At 40.3% G+C, this 17,900-nt stretch overlaps 1 protein-coding gene and 1 non-coding gene across 4 annotated transcripts in view; one reads left to right on the forward strand and one right to left on the reverse strand.

The window, feature by feature from the left end:
- Positions 1–2,256: 2,256 nt before the first annotated feature.
- On the forward strand, positions 2,257–2,329 carry Trnar-gcg (transfer RNA arginine (anticodon GCG)). The gene has a single exon. It is a non-coding gene; the product is annotated as a tRNA-Arg (tRNA).
- An 11,710-nt stretch (positions 2,330–14,039) lies between these two features.
- The window catches only part of LOC138973441 (uncharacterized), a 31,167-nt gene continuing 27,306 nt past the window's right edge, over positions 14,040–17,900 (reverse strand). For all 3 annotated transcript variants that reach the window (XM_070346161.1, XM_070346160.1, XM_070346159.1), the window contains 2 exons: positions 16,695–16,868; positions 14,040–16,069 (listed from right to left, as the gene is read on the reverse strand). In XM_070346161.1, the coding sequence (XP_070202262.1) occupies positions 15,855–16,069; positions 16,695–16,868 (389 nt within the window). In that variant the 3' untranslated portion in view covers positions 14,040–15,854. The remainder of the gene's footprint in view (positions 16,070–16,694; positions 16,869–17,900) is intronic.

Consider the following 17,900-nt stretch of genomic DNA (forward strand, 5'->3'; position numbering starts at 1 on the left):
CAGATCTATCTCTGGCCGATTCATAGATTCAACCTACAAACTGCGACCTCATCTGTGATCAGATGGCCAAGCAATGCGTGAAATCTTTTATTCTAAAGCCTTATGGCTCGTTTCGACAAGCATTAAACGGATGAAATTAACCACATGCAGTTTATTTCTTCAGAAAATTGCAAACGCATCAATACAGCCTCCTGTTGGGTTCGGTGTTTTGTACAGAAATGTCTTCCACACGATAGATTCGCTGATTTGTCTTTCGAAGCCGTCATCAACACGAACACAACGATTGCAGAAGCAAACTCTGTACCTACACGACCGAGACACAAGACTGGTTATTTCACAGCTGCAATGCGAACAGAGAACTAAAAGACGTTTTGGGTAAGCTTACTCACGTCAAGTCTTCACTGACAAGCTAGGAACAGACGGAAAAGTCCGAACAAAAGTAAATGACGTCAAAGTCTCTTTTGTTTTGCGTGTAACTTTGTCATGACGTATTTTTGTGGCAGTATGCGCGACAATTGTTTTGCTTCCGGTGTCATTTTAGACTGATAAGCAACTCAAAAGAAGTAGCTGAGCCTGTGTCTTGAAACAGCTGAAACACTCTTTTGGGTTGCCGTTTCAATGTTAACCAAAAAGTTAAAGAAAAAAAAACAATGTTCAGTTAAGTTGCGAAATGACAGCGGACTGAGCATTTATTCCGGTTGATGAAGGTACGATTGAAGCTTCTCTTCACTCCGTCAACCAACAAAGCTAGATTTGTAGCAGTCGACAAACAAAGTATGCGTTTTTCCTGTCTTGTGATGACGATTATGCCGTTATAAATTATCTGTACGTTGTGAAAACATTTCAAAACAAAATTTAGCTTTGATGCGTCACGGGATATATACGTTTTCATCCATGGAATTGGTATTTTGTCTCGGCAGGGTGAATGAATTCATGATGTCTTTTCCGGCCAAAACTGGCCTTGCCAAGACTGAAACAAAATATAGTTCTACAACTTCTAGGCTTGCGTTGATTATTCTGCCCATGGTGAATTTCCCATGCTTTGTTTCCACATCCCATGACAAATTCTCCTTACTTTGGTCATGCCATATATACTTTACAGCTCCGTCCATCCATGGTATCGCGTGATATTTTTTGTCTCGACGGGGTGAAAGAATTTCAGGCATGGGAATTGAAAATTGTAAAAAAGGCTGAAAATGTATAACTAAAGACGCGAAGCGTCAAGTCGGCGGCGCGAAGCGCCTAGCTTTACTAGGGGGGTCCGGGGGCATGCTCCCCCGGAAAAAAAATTCTCCAAAGAACCCAGATGGTGCAATCTGGTGTCATCTGAGCTCCAAGTTTGCAATTAAATTCTGTTTTTAGAATCAGAGTTTTTAGTACCAATTTTTGCTTTTTTGAAGAAAAGAAATATATACATGTATTATATGGTGTGCTTGCCCTTGAGTAACTGAAAGATCCTGAGATGACTTATGTGATTTAATGGAGGATGTTATTTGGATGCTGCAAAGAACCGACGCGCTCACAAAGCAAAACGAACACTAGGATTGAAAAGTTAATCAAAGTTATATTGTAGATCTGATCATACAGTAATAGCGAGCAGTTCATCAAAATTATTATATAAAGGGCTAAACAAGCCTATGGAGAGTCAATGGTTTTGTATAGGAGTGTGGCGGAAAAAAGCTAATCTAAGTTTGGAAATTGGAATGATGCTAGGGCGTAGAGTAGACATCACTGGCTTGGGCGGAGTGGGAGCGCGGAGCGGTGGAAACTGATAAAAGAAAAAACTAAACTTAGAATTTGAAACTTCAAACTAAACCTAAAACTGTCCTAAAAACATAAATATCACAGATGGATGCCAGAACTAGAAGGAACCGGAACAAAATGGCGGTCGAAACAAGATGGCGGACCAAAACCAACATGGCGGCAAATCAAGAAAAAATCACTAAAGCTATCATGAAAACCAAGGAAAAATATGTTAGAAAACCAAGGCAAAACTACTACAAAAAATAAACGTATGACATACTAGGCTAACTAGACAAGAAACAACACGCAGTGAAAGGAAAGCTGACCAACATTACAGGACGGAGAAAAACAAATACAACTCACAAACATGAACCAAAATCTTACAAATTGTTAGCAAACAAAACCGGCTCAAGGCCAAATCATAATAAAAAAGAAAAACCTCCTAGGAAATGAGGCCACTACCAACCAGTCTCAGCTCGCCCCTCACATGGATAAAACGTAAGACGAAGACCGGGCCCCGTAGCGCAGTGGTTAGCGCATCGGGCTGCGGGCCGGGAGGTCGTGGGTTCGAATCCCATCAGGGTCATGTGGGTTTTTCGGGCTACAGTCGGCTCCTACCCAGAGTGGAAGTGCTATGGTTCCTATGGGAAGGCTGGGATCACACAGCCGAGTGTCATTCACTTAACGAATGCGACTTTGAGGGTGCTCAGGTTCTGTATACCTGACTAACACCGCAGGTGCGGCAGTTCTCGGGCCTGGTTGACGCCAGGATATATTATGACAGTAAGCGTAGAGTGCTGCCCTGTCACGTAGTCTCAAAAACCAAATTGGAAATCTAAAGCATCATAATAATCATCCTCATCTCATTAATCATCCAAAATATAAATTATCCTTGCTCGTGTGGCCCTTCATGCCCGGAGCTCTCATGGTGACCTTGGTCTCAGTGTTCCTGTTCGATCCTTCCCTGAATAGTAGTTCTGCTGTCAGTCTTCAACGTGTGACGTTCTAGGGGGTCGACGGAGGGACGTGGTGGAGGTCTGCTCTCTGGAGGAGACGCTCACTCAGTCTGGCTCCACGACTTAAAGTCAATGTCGTTTGTAGGGGGCATAGTAGGTAGTGGGCTGCTTCCGTTAGCTCGGGACAGACCCACTACTGAACACCGTCGAAGTGACTCAGCAGAAGTGCAGTGTCATCTTCCGAGGGTAGCCTACCGCAGCGACCCGACATCCCCCCCTGGAGCGTCTGTAAAATCGACAAGTCTGGCAGCGGAACGAAATTCAGATGTGGATGGAGCAGCGAGTGCAGGGACGGGGCGGTGTGAGAGCACAACGGGACAAGGCAAGGACGAAAAAAAAAAAAAAAAAACTAATACAAAGAGAAGGAAAGAAGTCAGACAAACAAAGATTCGAATCGAAATTTCGCGAATTTGGTAAATAAAAGAGCAGAATGGAGACAGAAATGTATACTCGCCTTTGACAGCATTTTCCTACCCTAAACAGGCTCAAGGCGAGCAACTAACGTTAAAATTACAAATTAAACTTCATAAAAACTGGAGGCTGGCAGAAAACTGGGTCCAGGAACAGAGCAAAAAATAATAAATCTATTCTAAAACATGTTGATCCTTCAACGGCTTCCCAGCCGAAGTGACCAAGAATAGAGGTGGTCAACCGCGAAGGTGAACAAGAAATTACTACGCGTGACAGCAAAAACTAGGCTTACAGTTACAAAGCGTGCGATCCGGCCGTGCGCTCCGTGGGGAAAATCTCTATAGGCTTGCTAATGGCGTCTAGCGTAAGCCATACAGCCACATGCAATTACTATCAAAATAACGTAGGCTACACACTCGTTTATAAATTTGTTTGTTACGTTGTTTAACGTCCAGTGAACTGCAAAAAGTCGTACCAGGACGCTCATAATTTATTAAAAAAAATAAAAGATAAAGAGCAAGCTAGACCCGCACGCGAACCTACAGAGGTGGCTGCAAGATGGGAACAAATAGGGGCAAAAATGAGATAAGGAAAGAAAAGTGAAAGAAAGGAGAGGTGAGAAGGAGATCAAAAAAGGGGAAGCCACCACCACGGAAAGTCGCATGCGAGTCAAGCTAGAAGCATGACCAAAAACACAAACAAAACAAAAAGAATCTAAAATACACGAAAGGCTCCTTAGCAGGGGCATTCACATATGGTTTAAATTTGTTAACAATTTGATCTGTTGAGACAAACAGGAAAATGTAACTTGTAACACAATCTGTGCAATCTGGTTTACTTTCAAACATAAAAGTTCAAGTAACTGAGGCGGGCGGTAGCAGTGCGTGAGCAAAGTATGGAAAGTTTTCGCGGGCTTTTGCGCAAAGGCAAAAGTAACCGGTGCTTTTTTTGTGTGCCTCCCCCCTATATTTTTTCGGCGGACACCTTTGCTTTTTCGGCGGAACAAAAAAAAAATTCGGCGGAAATCCGCCGTTCGGCGGACAATTCCCATGCCTGAAGAATATAATGACGTCACTCTCGGCAGAGCCTCGAGTGACGTCATCATATTCATTGACCCAGTCTCGACAAAAAATATCACGCGATACCATGGATGGACGGAGCTGTAACTTATACTTATGTCCACACGTATGTATGGGCTAATCAAGGCAATCCCTCCACTTGGACACCTACCGACTTGACAGCTTTCTGTTGATCTTAGGATTTGTTTATGAATTTAGTTCGACTATTGACACGAGTGTTCGCTTCGAAATTATATCTTCAAAACACTTCCACCCTGCACCAAAAGCACCCGGTTAGTTGATTGTTGATATGTGTCAAATTGGACGGATGGTCGTGTTCGATGTAAAAGCCTGACCAGACCTAATATGGTAAATCAAGTTGGATTTGTTTATTTGTTGCTTAACGTCCAGCCGACTACACAGAGCCATATCAGGACGAGGAAGGGGGGGATGAAGGGGGCCACTTGTCAAGCGATTCCTGTTTACAAATGCACTAACCCATTACTTGTGTCCCAGCAGGCTTTAGTAAAACTAAATTAATACCTACTGGAAGATTACCAGTTTCCAGTATGTTAAAATAGGCTTAACCTATCTACTGCTGGACTTACATCAGAACACTAACAGATTAAACTATACATGAATCGCGAGACAAGCGGCAAGAGAAGAGATTTTTGGAAAAAATACAGGTGAATGAGCAAGAAGGCAGAAAAAAGAAAAGAATTCATGAAGAAAAAGAGAGCATGACAGGAAAGAGGAACCAAAAATCTACCTAACAGCAAACTAGAAAGCTCCTGCGGTTCCAAAAACAGGAGGGGCCTTTAATTTCATAACCGCAGTGCCCCACTGCGGGAAATCAAGTTGGAAGGACTGCGCCTTTCATAGCACCAAACTACCTTTCACACACGAAAATAACAATTCACACTGACAAAACATGCAGGCATGCAGTTTTTAAGCGACCATGCAAAATCAACAAAACAGTTTACTTTACTAAGTACAGATAGACAGCATACAAGAGTCAAACAACAAACTAAAACAAGAAATCAGTTATGAACATGGTCGAATCAATACGGGCGAAATATTCGAATACAAAATAAATACATAAATAAACACAGAGAAGTGGAATCTTTCATTTTGTTGTTTGCCTGTATTTCTGAATCTTGCACGTATTTTGTACAGACACTTCCGCTAGCAGATTGAGCCTACAAAACGTGTAGCTCTGCCGTCTGTAAGTAACGTGGTTTGGTATCGAATCGATTCGACAGGTGTTTTTTTTATTGTTCGTTGTGATTATTGAATGCATGAATTCATTATGAATACACGAAAGAACGAATGTATGAATAAATGAATCAATAGATGAGTGAATGAATGGTAAACTAATCAATCAGCAATTCATTTTCTTTAAAATAAGATACAAAAAGATCCATTAAACAGTCAATCAACCAATCTATTAATACATGTATGTACCGTAAACTACCTTGTAAACGCCCCCCCCCCCCTTATGCACCAAATTCGCTCAAAAGTAGGGAGTGGTCGTTTACTAGGTACTGTCCCCAATGCAGAATCAATTCCTCGTGAGAAATCTTGGTATTTGATTACTTGGTATACAAATGTCAATAGGATGTGTTTCTGTTCAAAATGTCTATAGCTCTATATAATTGTCTTTGTCTGTGACACACAAGCGTCCGTGTGCAAGTGCCTTACAAAAATCCCTGTGCGTGATGGTTAAAAACACAATGTCATGCTCATATCGTGAATGCAAACTGAATGATACTGACTCAGGATCTGCTTTGTATAACCGGCATTGCAGCTCAAGTGTCTGAACAGAAATCCCAAACGTGCACAAAATGAATAGTGTCATAAATGTAAGTTCCCCAAATTCCCCAAAGTCGACCTCTTCAACCTAAGAGGAGTTTCCTAAATCTTCATCCTGTTTAGCATGGCTATTCAGAGACTGCAGTGACAAACGGTATGACCGCATCGTAGCATCTTGTCATTATGCATCGGAATGCTATGTCCGTATTGCGTTTTACAAACAATTAGAACAAATCATTTTTCTCCTGCCATCCTTGATCCAAATGTGGTCAGTGGGAACAAGGTACTATACCGTATACACAGTTTTTGATCCATTAAAGTAGGGGCCGGGCAAGCTAACACTACAAAATGTACTAACCAAAAAACAGCAACAAGAATACAAAAACAAGACCCGGTTTTGATTTATCGTCTTCGTCAGCACAAGTTACAAAAACAATAAGCTAAATAGAAGAGTTGCTGACGAAGACGATAAGTCGAAACCGGATCTTGTTTTTGTATTCTTGTTGCTGTTTTTTTGGTGAGTACATTGTCATTGTTATCTTGTTCTATTTCTCTCACATACAGTCCCTTGTTCTATTTCTCTCACATACAGTCCCTTGTTCTATTTCTCTCACATGCAGTCCCTTGTTCTATTTCTCTCACATACAGTCCATTGTTCTATTTCTCTCACATACAGTCCCTTGTTCTATTTCTCTCACATACAGTCCCTTGTTCTATTTCTCTCACATGCAGTCCCTTGTTCTATTTCTCTCACATACAGTCCCTTGTTCTATTTCTCTCACATGCAGTCCCTTGTTCTATTTCTCTCACATACAGTCCCTTGTTCTATTTCTCTCACATGCCGTCCCTTGTTCTATTTCTCTCACATACAGTCCCTTGTTCTATTTCTCTCACATGCCGTCCCTTGTTCTATTTCTCTCACATACAGTCCCTTGTTCTATTTCTCTCACATACAGTCCCTTGTTCTATTTCTCTCACATACAGTCCCTTGTTCTATTTCTCTCACATGCCGTCCCTTGTTCTATTTCTCTCACATACAGTCCCTTGTTCTATTTCTCTCACATGCCGTCCCTTGTTCTATTTCTCTCACATGCAGTCCATTGTTCTATTTCTCTCACATGCCGTCCCTTGTTCTATTTCTCTCACATGCAGTCCCTTGTTCTATTTCTCTCACATACAGTCCCTTGTTCTATTTCTCTCACATGCAGTCCATTGTTCTATTTCTCTCACATACAGTCCCTTGTTCTATTTCTCTCACATGCAGTCCATTGTTCTATTTCTCTCACATGCAGTCCCTTGTTCTATTTCTCTCACATACAGTCCCTTGTTCTATTTCTCTCACATACAGTCCCTTGTTCTATTTCTCTCACATACAGTCCCTTGTTCTATTTCTCTCACATGCAGTCCATTGTTCTATTTCTCTCACATACAGTCCATTGTTCTATTTCTCTCACATACAGTCCCTTGTTCTATTTCTCTCACATACAGTCCCTTGTTCTATTTCTCTCACATACAGTCCCTTGTTCTATTTCTCTCACATACAGTCCATTGTTCTATTTCTCTCACATACAGTCCCTTGTTCTATTTCTCTCACATGCAGTCCATTGTTCTATTTCTCTCACATACAGTCCCTTGTTATATTTCTCTCACATGCAGTCCCTTGTTCTATTTCTCTCACATACAGTCCCTTGTTCTATTTCTCTCACATACAGTCCCTTGTTCTATTTCTCTCACATACAGTCCCTTGTTTTATTTCTCTCACATACAGTCCCTTGTTCTATTTCTCTCACATGCAGTCCCTTGTTCTATTTCTCTCACATACAGTCCCTTGTTCTATTTCTCTCACATACAGTCCCTTGTTCTATTTCTCTCACATACAGTCCCTTGTTCTATTTCTCTCACATACAGTCCCTTGTTCACATACAGTCCCTTGTTCTATTTCTCTCACATACAGTCCCTTGTTCTATTTCTCTCACATACAGTCCCTTGTTCTATTAGTTTAGGGGATGGGCGTTTTCTCGACACTGGGCGTTTACAAGGTAGTTTACAGTACTGCCACAGACATGCACAGAATAAAGAATATCCTCCAACACATCCCTCCAAGTGGACCTTTGTTCTCGTAATTTTGGCTAGAACAAGGTATTTGTGCTTTGATTTTTAGACATGCTCATCCCATTGACATTGTTTGTGACAGCAGCAAACCTACGAACTAGAGTGCATTATGTTGTTAATATGTGGGTCAACCAGTAATGACAGCGTAATTCCACAAAAATAGATTTGCATTATAAAAATACATACTTAGAGTTATATTAATCACCACACTCGGAATAACCAGAAGTCAGTGAAGAGTACAATGACGAAATGATGACGGAGCAAATACAAAAACTTGTTTTTGATGTGTTTTATTTTTGTAGAGAAAGATTATGTGTATTTAACTTACCTTAATGCTGTCTATTGATCTCTTTGCATTCAAGTAATTGGCACTACAAGAGAAATGGAAAAAAAAGTAGTGTATTTACCTTCGAGCGTCGACGTTTTTAAAATGTGCACAGCGCAAATTAATAAAACCATCTGCATATCACAATTTCACAAGACATGAATTCTCTCGAAGGACCGTGCTTCTTACATAATTGCTGATATTCCATCAGGAAACACCTAAGTGGGGCTGGTCTAATAAGCTTAATTGTTACGCCTATGCTGCAGTAGGCACTTGAACGTCAGAATCACACACGTACAATCTTGCAAGTGTTTGCACACTTGGACTTTCGTTAAGCTTATGGTGAAATCGTAAGTAAGTGACATGGGCTGGGTCAGCTTATGCTGTATTCTGCTTTTTGTGTCATTATGAACCATAAGGGTTGGTACATAGAGCTTAACTCTGATTTCGCGAGCAATTCTGCCCGTCCGTCCGTCCGTCCGTATGTCTGTCTGTCTGTCAGTCAGTATCTTTGTCTGCCTCTCATTGTCTCTGTCTGTCTGTCTATCTGTCTGTCTGTCTGTCTGTCTCTGTCTGTTTGTCTGTCTGTCTGTCTCCCTCTCTCTCTCTCTCTCTCTCTCTCTCTCTCTCTCGTGTGTGTGTGTGTGTGTGTGTGTGTGTGTGTGTGTGTGTGTGTGTGTGTGTGTGTGTGTGTGTGTGTGTGTGTGTTTATTTACATTTTTTATTTCATGTTATGGGGAATCTGATATTAATGTCGACCGGCCAAGCAATGTGCTAAACAATGTCAGAATATAAACTTCTTCATTTTAAAATTGTCTCATGCAACACAAAAAACATAAAAAAGCTAACATAGACTAAACGCAGAATGAAAATAAGAATAATCACGGTGCTAAAAAATGTCAAATGCAGTTTCACAAGTCCTCAAGTCCTCCCTGCTGAGGAGCTTTCAGCAAAAACAACAAAATTGCAAATATCAAATACAGAATTGAAATAACATTGACAGTGTTTGTTTGTTTGTTTGTTTATTTGTTGCTTAACGTCCAGTCGACTACGCAGAGCCATATCAGGACGAGGAAGGGGGGGGGGGGGATGAAGGGGGCCACTTGTCAAGCGATTCCTGTTTACAAATGCACTAACCCATTACTTGTGTCCCAGCAGGCTTTAGTAAAACTAAATTAATACCTACTGGAAGATTACCAGTTTCCAGTATGTTAAAATAGGCTTAACCTATCTACTGCTGGACTTACATCAGAACACTAACAGATTAAACTATACATGAATCGCGAGACAAGCGGCAAGAGAAGAGATTTTTGGAAAAAATACAGGTGAATGAGCAAGAAGGCAGAAAAAAGAAAAGAATTCATGAAGAAAAAGAGAGCATGACAGGAAAGAGGAACCAAAAATCTACCTAACAGCAAACTAGAAAGCTCCTGCGGTTCCAAAAACAGGAGGGGCTTTTAATTTCATAACCGCAGTGCCCCACTGCGGGACATTGACAGTGTGAACAGAACTAATCTATCATACAGTGCAATAAATTGAAGATGTCAAGCCTTTATTTAACATGAGCGAAAGTTGACAGATGTCTGAATATAGTAGTCAGGAAATGTTTTTCATACCAGAACAGAGATTAACAAGTCGCGTAAGGCGAAAATACAATATTTAGTCAAGTAGCTGTCGAACTCACAGAATGAAACTGAACGCAATGCCATTTTTCAGCAAGACCGTATACTCGTAGCATCGTCAGTCCACCGCTCATGGCAAAGGCAGTGAAATTGACAAGAAGAGCGGGGTAGTAGTTGCGCTAAGAAGGATAGCACGCTTTTCTGTACCTCTCTTTGTTTTAACTTTCTGAGCGTGTTTTTAATCCAAACATATCATATCTATATGTTTTTGGAATCAGGAACCGACAAGGAATAAGGTGAAAGTGTTTTTAAATTGATTTCGACAATTTAATTTTGATAATAATTTTTATATATTTAATTTTCAGAGCTTGTTTTTAATCCGAATATAACATATTTATATGTTTTTGGAATCAGCAAATGATGGAAAATAAGATAAACGTAAATTTGGATCGTTTTATAAATGTTTATTTTTTTTTACAATTTTCAGATTTTTAATGACCAAAGTCATTAATTAATTTTTAAGCCACCAAGCTGAAATGCAATACCGAAGTCCGGGCTTCGTCGAAGATTACTTGACCAAAATTTCAACCAATTTGGTTGAAAAATAAGGGCGTGACAGTGCCGCCTCAACTTTCACGAAAAGCCGGATATGACGTCATCAAAGACATTTATCCAAAAAATGAAAAAAACGTATGGGGATTTCATACCCAGAAACTCTCATGTCAAATTTCATAAAGATCGGTCCAGTAGTTTAGTCTGAATCGCTCTACACACACACACACACACACACACACACACACACACACACACAGACAGACACACACACACACACACACACACACACACACGCACATACACCACGACCCTCGTTTCGATTCCCCCTCGATGTTAAAATATTTAGTCAAAACTTGACTAAATATAAAAAGCAGGCACTTATTGGCACAGACAAAGTGTTGGTAGCGATAATAACGGTAGTGGTACATGTAGCAGAAGGAACGAGGTGGAGAAGGAAACACAGACTTGTGTGAACACTACTGGTAAAGATAAGGATATGGAAGACGAACATTGTATCCTCATCTGTCAAAAGGAAGGAGAAGGTGGAGGATGAAGATCAGACTGCTAACACTGTTGTTATGGTGCAAAGAAAGAAGCGTATGAAAAACAGAATAGCTGTGAAAGTAAGAGGGATGTGGAGAAGGAAAAACAGACTTGTGTGAATATTAGGGGTATATAATTATAACGATATGCAAGACGAACATTGTATGCTCAGATGTCAAACAAGTAAAAGGAATGAGAAGCTTCGAGATTCGCTGACTGTTGTAATCAATAACAGTCAGAATATTATGGATGTATTTAGAGACAGGCAGAGTATTATTTGTTCTGATGAAGATACAAAGGTACTGAGCTCAGAAAGTGTGTCACACAGCCAGCCTGTGATGCGTTGCGCGGCCGTGTGTGGGCCAGTCCCTCTACACTGCGACAGGGAGAAGCAAGCAACGACGTCAATGATAACATGATTATGCGCGTGTGTATGATTGAGGAAAACGAATGTTGTGAACGTGTGAGTGTGATGAAAATGCGCTTTGCCTGAATGACTCACATCCTTCTTTGTACTACATCCCCGTTAAAAGGATGTGAAAGCTGTTGATTTATTTCATGTTTGTTGAAATTCCACTGTCATTTGCGACGCTAACACATGCAACGAGGAAGAGCAAGAATGTAATGCTATTGCAACTGTTTTGTGTGATCAGCAACAGGCACATGACAGTAGTCTTCTACGAACTGATATTGTCTGTGATCAGGGACAGGCACATGATGTTAACATTTTAAGAATTGTCACCCAACGCCCCTTCAGACAACGCCCCTCAGGACAATGGTCCTCAGGTTGCTGGCAGCGCTGAGTCATTCACAGGCAAGGCTACCCACATGCACAGCGCTCCTAACATTCAGCCTGACCAGCCTAATGTGGACGGTTCCGAGGCCAGTGGAGCCACAGAGAGAAGTGCTTCAGAAGTGTCCAGAGGATGAGATGTTGCCTGATAGAGCTATTGTTTGGGGCTCACTTGAGTACTTGTGCATTGAGTCATAGTTTTAGCAGAGTTTGACTGTATGGACGGGTGGGGTCCTTACATTAACCTTCGCCAGGCCGGGTTATCGACTACACACGGAAGGCATCGTGGGGCCGTGTGGACCCATGCTTCTCAAAGAAGGAAAAATATGCATACCCCTCTGTAGACGTCGATCGTGGGTCCGCACGGCCCCACGGCGTCTACGGAAGGGTATGCTTATGTTTCCTTCTTTGAGAAGCATGGGTCCACACAGCCCCAAGACGTCTACAGAAGAGTATGCACGTTTTTCCTTCTTTGAGAAGCATAGGTCCGCACGGCCCCATGGCGTCTACGGAAGGGGATGCACGTTTTTCCTTCTTTGGGAAGCATGGGTCCACACAGCCCCACGGCGTCTACGGAAGGGGATGCACGTTTTTCCTTCTTTGAGAAACATGGGTGCGCACGGTCCAACAATGTCTTCCGTTTGTCGTCTAAATTTGACCTTTTTTTTTTAAATACTTCTCGCTGAAATGTAATGATCTTTTAGGACATAAGAGCTTTTTGGGTGCCAGAGGCATTCTTAAAAGCTCATTAAAAAATTCCAACTAGTTTAAGAGATATTTGCAATTAAACACCCTTCTGGGTCCACACGGACCCACGACCACCGGCGAAGGTTTACAAAATATCTAAGAATTCAGGTATGCACATGCATTATTGACGATACAGCTTTGAAACGTCATAGACTTCCACAGTTAGAAGGCCTCAATACATGGTATGAGACTGGTTGACCCTATAGTTAAATATGAATGTCACTGCGAATGTCCCGCAGTGGGGCACTGCGGTTATGAAATTAAAGGCCCCTCCTGTTTTTGGAACCGCAGGAGCTTTCTAGTTTGCTGTTAGGTAGATTTTTGGTTCCTCTTTCCTGTCATGCTCTCTTTTCTTCATGAATTCTTTTCTTTTTTCTGCCTTCTTGCTCATTCACCTGTATTTTTTCCAAAAATCTCTTCTCTTGCCGCTTGTCTCGCGATTCATGTATAGTTTAATCTGTTAGTGTTCTGATGTAAGTCCAGCAGTAGATAGGTTAAGCCTATTTTAACATACTGGAAACTGGTAATCTTCCAGTAGGTATTAATTTAGTTTTACTAAAGCCTGTTGGGACACAAGTAATGGGTTAGTGCATTTGTAAACAGGAATCGCTTGACAAGTGGCCCCCTTCATCCCCCCCTTCCTCGTCCTGATATGGCTCTGCGTAGTCGGCTGGACGTTAAGCAACACATAAACAAACAAACAAACAAACACTGCGAATGTGAATGTCAATGACAGTCACATAATTATAGATATATTGAGAGACAGACAGAGTATTATTTGTTGTCGAAATTACAGGTATGATTATGTGAGCACTTACGATAAGTTTTAAACTTGTTGTGCTCCTTTGTAAACATATTGTTGTAGTATCATGTGTGTGTTTATGAATAAAATACTGTTGTAACCAATGTCACTGTGAGAGATGTTTAGGGGATTATCACAATACAATTCTCTGTTTAATTCCATTTGGGACATGACCCACAATATCCGGACTGTGTTGTTCACTTTACGCTATCGTTTGTTTGTTTGTTTACAAAGAGGATTCCTCACAAAAATAGTTGATGGGAAGGTTCTATGGTGTTTGAGGATTACATGAAGTCTCAACCAAAAACTCCAAATTGTTTTTAAGATAAAGCAACTTCTGTGAGGATCTGGGTCGTCCACGACACAGGAAGCCCTTTTAAGGTTTAACAGAAAGGAGTGTTCCTTTAAATGTATTTTAATAAAGTTTCCGAAAACAGATATTCACTTGAAGGAACTATAAACATACGCATAATGTGAAAAAAGCTAGCAAACAATAAACATTGTAACTGCAACACATTTATTTCAAACTCTGATTAATTATTTCCGTTATGATCAAGGTCAAAATTCCAATTCAATTCAATAATGTTTCTTCTGCATTTTTAATGAAGGAGATCGACACCATAACATGTATTACATGGCAAAACGGAGTGTACATGAATAAAACTATACCAAAGGTTTGTAATTGAAATGCATTACCAAGGCACAAAAGCAGACAACACATTTTAACAGAAATGAATGACAAGGAACATCCACTACAGTGTACAAGCACAACAACAAAACACACACAAACAAGCAAGAAAACAGTTAAATTGGCAAACACTCTCAACGCATCAACATACAAAAACAAAAATCAACTAACTCGAAAAACCATTGCTACAGACATGTTTCACGTCTTACATTATCCCGGCCAACGAATAATCTGTGTTGTCTCCCTTCCTCCATTTTTAGCCGATCTTATCGATTTAATGAACAACCTAAAACGTTAATTTTTTTCTCTTATTTCATCCAAAACAGAATGTGCAGTTCTGAGTTGGATAACATTCGGTTTTCTAGTGTTATGCTAAACACACCGTTCTGTGCTTTATTTCTCGAAAATATGGACATTAGAATTCACCAGCTTCACTTACATATCTAATCAAAGAAGAAAAGAAAAACCACGAGAAGTTATTATTATATACTCTTTTGCAATACAACTGAAAAATCACAAAGAAATAATGCTATAAACAGTATGTGTAATAAATTATTCATAAAGCAAACTGACGAAACGACAGAATGACATGTTTTGTACATCTCAAAATATCTCATTTAGGTTCGATCGGCTAGTTTCATATATTCTCCTCAATCAGAATCACAAAAGAAAGATCAAATGCTGTATGTGCTTTTTTTATGATTGTACAAAAAGCTACCAGATATTTAATTAACTCTTCGAATGTTAAATAAACAATGAACGTTTTTTTGTATACATTACATTAGTAGTCCTAAACAAACCATCTCTCCCTTTCTTTCTAGGGTAATTCCTGAATGTCATGTCTCAATTATGATGTTCGGTAGGGGGGGGGGGTGTCTCTCTAGATAGTTGCCTGCAGCAATACTTTCGCCGTTTATAGTGGAGAACGTACATCTCAACCAACCACTCATTTCGGTTTCTTGAAATGTCGGCTCAATACTTACGTATAGTGTACATTGTAACTCAATTAGGTTTTGGTTGGGAATGAAACAGATTTTGCAATAGGTCAGAGCACCCAAAATCATTAGAAAGTACATGTCACGAATTATGGTAGCACCCCAACCACTGAACACATGCTGGGGTTGGACACATAGATACACACAAGCAGAAATAAAAAGAAACTGGTTGCGCGGTGCTGTATAGCAGCTCGCTTTCCCCAGTGATAAAGCAGCCCGAATTCCCATGAGGGTTACCTCACAGGACTCTATGATACCTTATCCTTACAGCCCATCACCTTACATTCTTTCGTTACAACAGTGTGCTTCAGCAGTGCTCTTTGAAATTTGAAATTTGAGCAACAGCAGACCACCTCGTTCGGCAAGGGATTTATTTCCCAGAGCAAACTTTCTCATCGGTGTACGAACACCGCCCCGTTCACGCATGCGCCCGATAAAGATCCAAAGTTTACAGCAAACAACTCAGTATGTAGACATATGAATACACGCATGAAGGGAGAAAAACATGGGTAGCGCCGTACTGTGTGGCAACTACCCCAGTGAACAATTCCCCAATTCCCATCAGGGTAACTTCACAGGACTATATGATTCCTTATCCTTATCCGCAATGCCCATCCCCTCACATTCTTCCATCACAACATCCCAAATGCTTGTTTTGCAAATTCGTGAAATCTGAGCAGAGCTGCAGAGTTGTCGACCTTCGCCTTGATCCGACCCTGAGTAAAGAGCTGCATCACCTGCATGCCGTCAGTGCCCAAGAGGGTGGGTAAGTCATCTGCATGAAACGTGAAGACACCTGCACATCTTTGTGGCAGGATGCCCTCAACCCTTTCCACGGTACCGAAACCTGAATACAGAAAAGAAGACGATCTGAGAAACAAAGGCACGTAAGGGCTCTAAATGAATGTGACACGTGCAATAGAGTATGTGAGAGTTATTAGACCAATTCTCCTGACACCTGAGAGAGTAACAAGAATTGACAATGAACAGCGACTTTCAGCCTCAGACAAAATGAGGGATGTGGATTGGATATCCTGCTCATAGCAAGAGGGAAAATGCCAGCATAAATCACACTTTGTTAAAATAGAACAAGCACAAATATGTCTGAAATGCCCAGCACATGGAGGCTTCAAGCAGATATTATTCTAAGCGCATTTTGCAAAGTGATTTTTTTATAATAATTGTATGTGATGAGTCGGCTAAAACGGGTTTGATCTTCCCAGCAGACTGTGCCTATGCAGGACTCTCTCACATAAAAGGGATGTTCCATCTTCTACCCCCATCTATCCCACCCTCCCCTTAACTTTCTTTTCCTTTCTACTACCATATTCCCACATTCAGAAACACAACGCATACATATGTGACAGAAAAAGCAAGGTGAAAAAAGTAAGTGAGGTGGGCGGGGAGTCATCTCGCGCCAAATGGCCTCTCATTTACATTGCAGTCAAAGACACACTCAGCTGCATGTTTACCTTGTCTAAGGTCGAGGAATATGGGATGTTTAATTTCCTCTTCTCCTATGTTCTGCAGGATGTTGACTTGCAGCACACTATTGACTTCACAAGTAATATCTTCAGTGATGTGCTCCCGGGCAAGCTGCAGAATTTTCTCTTCCATTTCCTCGTACGATGCACAGCCTTTGATTTCTGTAAGAGAAAACAAGTCGCGTAAGACGAAAATACAACATTTAGTCAAGCTGTCGAACTCACAGAATGAAACTGAACGCTCTGCATTTTTCAGCAAGACCGTATACTCGTAGCATCGTCAGTCCACCGCTCGTGGCAAAGGCAGTGACATTGCCAAGACAGATATAGCACGGTTGTGGTTGCGCTGAGCAGGATATATAGCACACTTTTCTGTATCTCTATTCTTTTTAACTTTCTGAGCTTGTTTTTAATCCAAACATATCGTATCTTTGTTTTTTTTTAATCAGGAACCGACAATATATAAGATTAAATTATTTTTAAATCCATTTGAGAAATGTTATCTTAATCATAATTTTCATATTCGGTTTTTTAGAAACCAAAAGCAAGTTTTATGTGAGACAGACTACATTGCTCCAGCTATAATGAAGCATACCCTCTGGACTAGAAAGCATAATTATCAACGGGAGTATCAGGCAGTGGTAGACTAAATAAGAATGCATACCTACTGTTTAAGCGTGTTATAGTACAAATTATAACAATATAACTTCTTTTTTTTAAGAAAAAAAAGAATTCATACCAATTGTACAGCTTTTTTTAATTCAAATAATATTTATATGTTTTTGGTATAAAAAAAAAGGGTAAATAATAAGATGAAATTGTGTTTCGTTCGTTTTATAACAAAATAATTTTAATTATAATTTTCCGATTCTTTTTTTTTTATTTTTTTTTTTATTCTCTTTTGGTGAATTTTTTTTTATTTTTTTTACATACAATGATACATATAATTCTGTACATTACAGGACATCACTTAACCAAAAGGACAGATCCATATAACCGAAAAACACTTGAACAATTACAACATACATGGGGTGGGAGGATGGGAGGGGGGGGGGGATGTTCAGAGCTTGGTGGTCGCAGTATCAGAAGGTTTTGAAAAAAAAAAACCCCAAAAAAAAAAAATATATATATAAAGGGGTTACATCAAAACATGCATATACAGGCGCCAATCCTTGTAAAATTTATCTACTGTAT

This window comes from Littorina saxatilis, linkage group LG8, assembly GCF_037325665.1.
Source record: "Littorina saxatilis isolate snail1 linkage group LG8, US_GU_Lsax_2.0, whole genome shotgun sequence".
Taxonomy (NCBI): Eukaryota; Metazoa; Mollusca; class Gastropoda; order Littorinimorpha; family Littorinidae; genus Littorina; species Littorina saxatilis.